This window comes from Acanthisitta chloris, unplaced genomic scaffold, assembly GCF_000695815.1.
Source record: "Acanthisitta chloris isolate BGI_N310 unplaced genomic scaffold, ASM69581v1 scaffold14546, whole genome shotgun sequence".
NCBI lineage: Eukaryota > Metazoa > Chordata > Aves > Passeriformes > Acanthisittidae > Acanthisitta > Acanthisitta chloris.
This window is the reverse complement of record NW_008676616.1, coordinates 4,567-11,783: the sequence shown is the minus strand read 5'-3', so window position 1 is coordinate 11,783 and position 7,217 is coordinate 4,567. Positions and strand designations below refer to the sequence as shown.

At 51.3% G+C, this 7,217-nt stretch overlaps 1 protein-coding gene across 1 annotated transcript in view; it reads left to right on the top strand.

The window, feature by feature from the left end:
* The window catches only part of LOC103803641 (CUB and sushi domain-containing protein 2-like), a gene marked incomplete at both ends in the record, with an annotated part of 28,584 nt that extends 22,338 nt beyond the window's left edge, over positions 1-6,246 (top strand). The window contains 8 exons of the mRNA XM_009076210.1: positions 972-1,083; positions 1,951-2,130; positions 2,827-2,892; positions 3,612-3,773; positions 3,897-4,009; positions 4,666-4,753; positions 5,516-5,654; positions 6,114-6,246. Of these exons, the coding sequence (XP_009074458.1) occupies positions 972-1,083; positions 1,951-2,130; positions 2,827-2,892; positions 3,612-3,773; positions 3,897-4,009; positions 4,666-4,753; positions 5,516-5,654; positions 6,114-6,246 (993 nt within the window). The remainder of the gene's footprint in view (positions 1-971; positions 1,084-1,950; positions 2,131-2,826; positions 2,893-3,611; positions 3,774-3,896; positions 4,010-4,665; positions 4,754-5,515; positions 5,655-6,113) is intronic.
* Between the last annotated feature and the right edge of the window lie 971 nt (positions 6,247-7,217).

Genomic DNA, 7,217 nt, shown 5'->3' with positions numbered 1-7,217 from the left:
TCAGGTGTGTCCTCCCATGGACTCAGGTGTGTCCTCCCATGGACTCAGGTGTGTCCTCCCATGGATTCAGGTGTTCTCCCATGGATTCAGGTGTGTCCTCCTATGGATTCAGGTGTGTCCTCCCAAGCAGAACATCCCAATGTGCTCCATTTCACCTCGGAGTGTGTTTTGCACAGGATTGTGCATTGTCTGTGAGACTAATTACAGTGCTAATTGATAGTTGGTGGTGTCATTAGTCCTCACATTGGCGACATAATTTCCATTACACCAAATTCTGAGGTGCTTTTCCTTAATCTCAGCTCCCAGAGAGTAGGAGAACATTGGAATGGAGAGAACAAGCCCCAAGTGATTCCCTGGGGTGCTCCATCTCCAGCCCCTGCTGCTGTCCCTGCTGGGCATGGGGCTGGGGTAGCTGATTCCTGGTGGGTCTCTCTGCCAAGTGGATCTTGCAGTTTTGCTGCTAATTAGTTAACTTAATCTTGGGGTTTCGTGAATGAATTCGAGGGTTTAATTAATACTGAGGCAGCTTAAGTCTCATTTCTGTCTGGGTCACCAGTGGGAGAGCTGACACAGGAGAGGAGCTGGTGCTCCTGTGGGGGCTGAGATGGTGCTGGGGCAGAGTGACAGGGGAGAGGGAACTCCAAGAGAGCTGGAGAAGGACTTTGGAGTGCCAGGACAACAGGGAATGGCTTCAAACAGCTGGAGCGTGAAGATAGATGGGATATTGGGAAGAAATCCTTCCCTAGGAGGTGCTGAGGCTCTGGCACAGGTTGTCCAGAAAATCTGTGGCTGCTCCATCCCTGGGAGTGTTCCAGGCCAGGTTGGATGGGGCTTGGAGCAGCCTGAGCTAGTGGAGGGCACTGCTCTCTCCAGCACATACAGGATGGGGAATATAGAAGAATTTTGTGTTGCTCCATGGATGACTCACATGGCACTAGGAAGTTCAGTGGTTTCTTCTCCTCTTGAAACAGGTGGGAAGCATCATCTTCTTCAAGTGCCAGAAGGGTTACCTGCTGCAAGGCTCCACCACCAGGACCTGCCTGCCCAACCTGACCTGGAGTGGAGTTCAGCCCGACTGCGTCCGTGAGTGCTGGGGAGGGCAGGGAAACCTCTGCCCCAACCAGGGCTTTCTGCTCTGCTCCACTGTGCCAACTGCTGCCTCAGCAGAGCTGGGAATCTGGGGACAGCTCAGAGAAAAATGTATGCTTGAAGAGAAGATAGTAGATTTTAGGAAGGATTGGATATTGGAAAGGAATTCTTCCCTGTGAGGATGCTGAGGCACTGGCACAGAGAAGCTGTGGCTGTTCCATCCCTGGGAGTGTTCCAGGCCAGGTTGGATGGGGCTTGGAGCAACCTGAGCTGGTGGAAAGTGTCCCTACCCATGGGAGGGGGTGGGATGAGATGAGCTTTAAGTTCCTCCCAGCCCTTCAGTGATTCTGTGACTCTCTCCACCCTTCTATGATGGAAATGAGCTCACACATCCCTTCTCTCCTGCCTTTACTCCAACAGCCACTTGTGATTTCAGAGGAGATTTTATCCCCTTGCTCAGTTGCAGGTGAAATGTTGTTTGTGCTTGTGAAAGCACATCTGATGGCTGAACCCTGAGCTGCCCCCAGGGAGCAGGTTAACATTTAGCCAGGAGGGCTCTCCAGCTCAGCAAAGCTTCTCCTCCTCCCTATAATAACCTGTTGCTCTCTCTTCTAAGCTCTCCAACATCCTCCTGCTGGAGCAGGAGGAGTTTAATTTCATGTGTTTAAGTGCTGATATCCATGCTGACCTCTGTGTCAGAAGCATTAAGAAGCTTTTCCTCTCCCTTGTGAGGTGTTTTACTGGGGAGATGTTTTCCCACTAACAAGCTCTGTGGATGCTGACACATCCATGGTGACACTCTTTGGCCTTCCTGTGCCCAACTGGGTGATGTCCTTCATCCCTTTCCCTTGTGCCTTTCAGCTCACCACTGCAAGCAGCCAGAGACACCTTCCCATGCCAATGTGGGGGCTCTGGATTTGCCATCTCTGGGCTACACCTTGATTTACTCCTGCCAGAGTGGCTTCTATCTCACCGGAGGCTCTGAGCACAGGACCTGCAAAGCAGATGGGAGCTGGACAGGGAAACCTCCCATCTGCCTGGGTAAGAGCTCTGGGCAGTGGGACACTGGTTTGGGGGTGACTACAGCCCAAGAGAAACAGCTATTCCCTCAGATCCTCCCCAGCACACCAGAGCTGTGTGTTTGTCTTCTGGTTGTAGAGCCCATGGGCCTTGATGTCCTGCAAAGGCAATTTTCACTCTGCAGATACACCTGAGACTCAGTTCTGGGCCCAGAGTTTAAAGGGAGGAGGGAAGTGGCTTTGGCATCGTTTGGGCTTGATTTTTGCTCCCTTAAAATTTGGGAGGGATGGCAGAGTGTGGTTTTCAGTTCTTGAGAGCTGGAGCCAAGTGAAAGGTCTCTACCACCAGAAGATCCTCCAGAGTCACCTGAGGATCTTCTCACAGGTAGGTTGGGTCTAGAAGCATCTGCAGTAGACAGAGACTGTTCTATACCTCAGCCACCTTCTCCCTGCCTCAAAGTCTTAGATCAGGAACACATCCTGGTGCTCTAATCTTGAACCAGAACCGTGTGGCTCTCACGGAGTGTGGTAGCTCACTCTGGACACTTTGGGTTGGAGCGGATGGAAGGACAGAGGACAGTACATGGAGTCTTTGTGCTGGGCAGGATCCCAATCCCTGTGCACACAGAAGTGAGCAGTGTCCTCTGTGAGCACCACAAGTGTCTCAAGAGTGTCAGACACCTCAGCACTCACCAACTGTGCTTGTCCTCCCTCTCAGCCGACGTCCGGCCCAGCGGGAGACCAGTGGGCACCGCGCGGGACCCTCCGCTCGCCAAGCTCTCAGGTACCCTGGGGGCTCTGCTAGACCTACAGCTCAGCAACTCCATCCCTTCCCACCCCTCCTGAACCCAGATGGGCCTTGGAAGCTGCTGGATGGGAGCAACCCAAGTGTCTCATCCTGTCCTCACTGCCCTGGAGAACAGACAGGAGACCTAAGGGAGTTGAGGATCATCATTGTCCATCCCAGAACATCCTAGAGATCACTGTCCATCCCAGATCATCCCAAAGACTCACTGCCCATCCCAGAGCATCCCAAAGACTCACTGCCCATCCCTGAACATCCCAAAGACTCACTGCCTACCCCAGATCATCCCAAAGACTCAATCCCTCTGGGGTGTTGTATATTTGACCTCTTTATATGGGTTTTGTTGTCAAATGTGTCAAGTTGGCTAAAGCCTTGAGCAGCTTGGTCTAGTGGGGAGGTGTCCCTGCCCATGGGACTAGATGATCTGTAAAGTCCATTCCAACCTCTAAAATTCTATGATTCCCTGAATGATTTGAGGGTTGGTTGTTTTGTTTTTTTAAAGCTTTCATGGCATTTTTTTGTGATCACATCAAGCATCTTCAAGTCAACAGTTGGTTTGGTCTCCTCTCTTTGGCTTTGCACTCAGAGCACAGCGAGTGGGTGGGATTTGGAGATGGTTAATTCTATATCTGTGGGTTCAAAACAAGACAAGAAATTCTCCTCTCTTTTGGTTCCTGCACCCCAACTGTGGCTCCCAGTGCCTGCTGATGTGTTTGCAAGGAATTCCCTCTGGAAAGGCTCCTATGAGTACCTGGGGAAGAAACAACCTGCCATGCTCTCTGTCACCAGCTTCGACCCTGCCACCGGTAAAGTCAACGCCACCTTGATAGACCACAGTGGTGTGGAGCTCCAGGTGTCAGGTAGGGGACAGGACATCACCTCTTGTTGGGGTTTACACTTGACCCAAGGGGTATCTTGGCTGGGGAAGGGTTTGTCAGAGAGAACCATTGGGATCTAGAGTTGCCAAGTCCCTTCTTTTCCAGGCATTTACAAGAAGGAAGATGTGCACCTGCTCCTCCAGGTTTACCAGATCATGGGGCCAGTGGAGATCTTTGTCAACAAGTTCAAAAATGATAAATGGGCTCTGGATGGACATGTAAGTGCAGAGTCACCTCCACAGGACCCACCCACACCACTTTTCCACTGCTTCTCTCCCCCTGGAGCTGAGGGACAGCTCCCTTAGCTAGCAGCAGGATGTTCTCCTCCAGTGCTTCAAGCGGACGTGAGACACTTCTCCACCACGTGACATGTTACAAGAGAGTTCCTCATGCTCCTTTGAGCTGTGTGTTGCTTTTATTGCCTCCTGTGGTTTGAAATCTGTAGACACCACCAAAGGAGAAACCAACATGTCCATTCCATGTCAATGTTGTGTGTCTGTAAACATCAAGTTACAAGAGCTAATCTTCCCTTTGGAGTCCCTCACTCCACTGTGGTAGCTTCCCATGGCCTAAAAGTTCCACTGGAGCTTGGAAAGAAACATGTTATGTGACTGACCCATGGCCAGTTGGTGTCCAGAACCTTCACTGTCCCTCTGGAATCACCAATGTCTTCTCCAGCTCTTTGCAATCAAGATGTTCTTTGTTCACCTTCCGTCAGTTGTGAGAGTTCTCACAACGTGTTGGACAGTCAAACACCCTAAACCCACCATGATTTCCTGGGGAATTGAACCAAATCAGTGCTGTTCCTGAAGCTGGAAGGGGCTGGGTGTGAGATCCTAGGGAGGTGTTGACCTGAGCTCTCCTGTCCTTGCAGGTCTCCTCGGAGGCATCGAGCGGCACCTTCGTGTACCAAGGCTTCGTCAGAGGCAAAGGCTTCGGGCAGTTTGGCCTCCAGAGACTAGGTAAAATTCCTTGGATCAGTGCTGTTCCCCTGGATTCTGAAAGCTCCATGGGGATGGCAGTGGAGGTTTCCAAGCAGGGATTGTTTCTCTTGTCCCTGGCCTTGATTTTTCAGCCCTTCTGGGAGTTGTGCTAAGCCCAACCTCAGTGGGAGAGTGTGGGGAACAAACAACACGACAAGTGTTTAATTTGGGCACAAGGTGAGGCAGGAACAGGTGGTTGTTCACACACAGAAAGAGTTTGGAGCCACAAACAGCACCTGGGTATGTTTTTCTCCTTGTTGTTGCCAGATTTCTGCCAAGCCCAAGTCTCATTTCCACCACAGAAAACCCTCTCAGAAGTCTCAGAGGCACTCGAGAGCTTAAACCACCCAAGGCCTAAGCTCCTAAATGTCTCTTAAAATGTGCTTTGAGCTCTTTAATCTCTCAGGATTTGGGGGCATCTTTTCCCCTTTCTGGAGCATTAGGTGCTGATTATTGCAGCACATCAGTGTGTCCCTTAGCGCTCAACTTTAAGCATCCAAGTTGTAACATTTCAGCAAGAGAAATCTATTGACATATCCCCTTTTAATTGCAACTATAAATAAATGATGATGTCTAAGCTAGGCTGGATCTCCAGACCATCCTTCACACAGCTCAGCAGCTCTTAGAGCAGCATTGACAACCTCCTCACCCTGTGGCTGCTGCTGCTGTCACCTCTCCCTCGAGCTAAGCCCTTTCCCCACCACAGTGGGGTGAGCTCTGCTTGTTTCTGCTCTGTTCCAGACATCAGCATGATGGAAAACGACCCTGAATCAATAGGACACCACTTTGCATCCAACAGCAGTTCCGTGGCAGCTGCCATTCTTGTGCCTTTCATTGCCCTGATTATTGCAGGGTTTGTGCTTTATCTCTACAAACACAGGTGGGTTTGGGCACAGGGGGAATAAAGACCAGAAGGGGCAAGAAATTCAGGGGGGGCTGACAGAAAGATTGAGCTTCAAATCACCCTCCCTTAGGTCTGGTGAACCCAGAAGGTGAAACAATTAGGAAGAAACCACCCGTGGAGGGATGAGGGGTTGGGAGAGGAGAGCAGGGAAGGCTTCTCTGACCATTAATGAGATTTGTGGCCACATTAAGGAGGATAAAGCCAAGCAAATTTCATACTCCAGCCTTCAAGCTGGCTTTGCATATGTTGTGAGTTAGGATTTCCTCCCTGTTGCTGTGAGAGTGTTGCTGCTCTGCCAGGCAGATTTTCCTACAGATCCTTTCTTGCCTCATCCTCGGCGGTTGATCCTCCTCAAGAGCAGCATTTTCCTGCTGTGTTGTCCAGTTGACATCCACAGAGCTGTGACCTCTCTGCTTTGTCTCTCATGCTGGGCAGGAGAAGACCAAAAGTCCCTTTCAATGGCTATGCAGGCCATGAGAACACCAACGTCCGAGCGACCTTCGAGAACCCGATGTACGACCGGAACCTGCAGCCCACAGACATCATGGCCAACGAGACAGAGTTCACAGTCAGCACAGTGTGCACGGCTGTATAGCACCATCCCTGCCAGGGTGAGTGGGGCAGGGACACCCTGTCCTCCTGGGGCACTGCTGGAATCATGGAATCATCAACTGGTTGGCTTGGAAGGACCTTCAAGCTCGTGTGGTTCCACCCAGGGACACCTCCCACTAGCCCAGGTTGCTCCAAGCCCCATCTGATCTGGCCTGGAACACTCATGGAGCAGCCACAGCTGCTTTTCTTCTTTCTGTCAAGGTGTTCAGGCATTGGGATATTGCCCAGGGATATTGCCCAGGCACTTAGTGCCATGGTCTAGTGACCATGGGAGGGTTGGACTCGATGATCTTGGAGGTCTCTTCCAACCTGGTTGATTCTGTGATTCTGGGATTAAGATGAGACTGGATGTGGCACTTAGTGCCATGGTCTAGTGACCACCATGGTTAGACTTGATGATTCCAGGGTGGAGTCACCAGCCCTGGAGGTGTTTAAGATCACTGGAAGGTTTAGGGTTTACACCAGAGTGGCAGGTTAATGGTTGGACTTGATCTTAGAGGTCTCTTCCAACTTTGAAGATTCCATGATTCCCTGGGCTGGTGAAGGGACTGGAGCACAAGTGCCATGAGGAGAGGCTGAGGGAGCTGGGGATGTTCAGCCTGGAGAAGAGGAGGCTCAGGGGAGACCTTAGCACCCTCTGCAACTCCCTGCCAGGAGGTTGGAGTCAGGTGGGGGTTGGTCTCTTCTCCCAGGACAAGAGGGCACAGACTCAAGCTCTGCCAGGGGAGGGTTAGGTTGGATATTAGGAAGAGATTTTTTCCAGAGAGAGTGCTCAGGCATTGGAATGTGCTGCCCAGGGAGGTGGTGGATTCACCATCCCTGGAGGTTTTCAAGCTGAGACTGGATGTGGCACTTAGTGCCATGGGCTAGTGACCACGGGAGGGTTGGACTTGGTGATCTTTGGAGTCTTTTCCAACCTGGTTGATT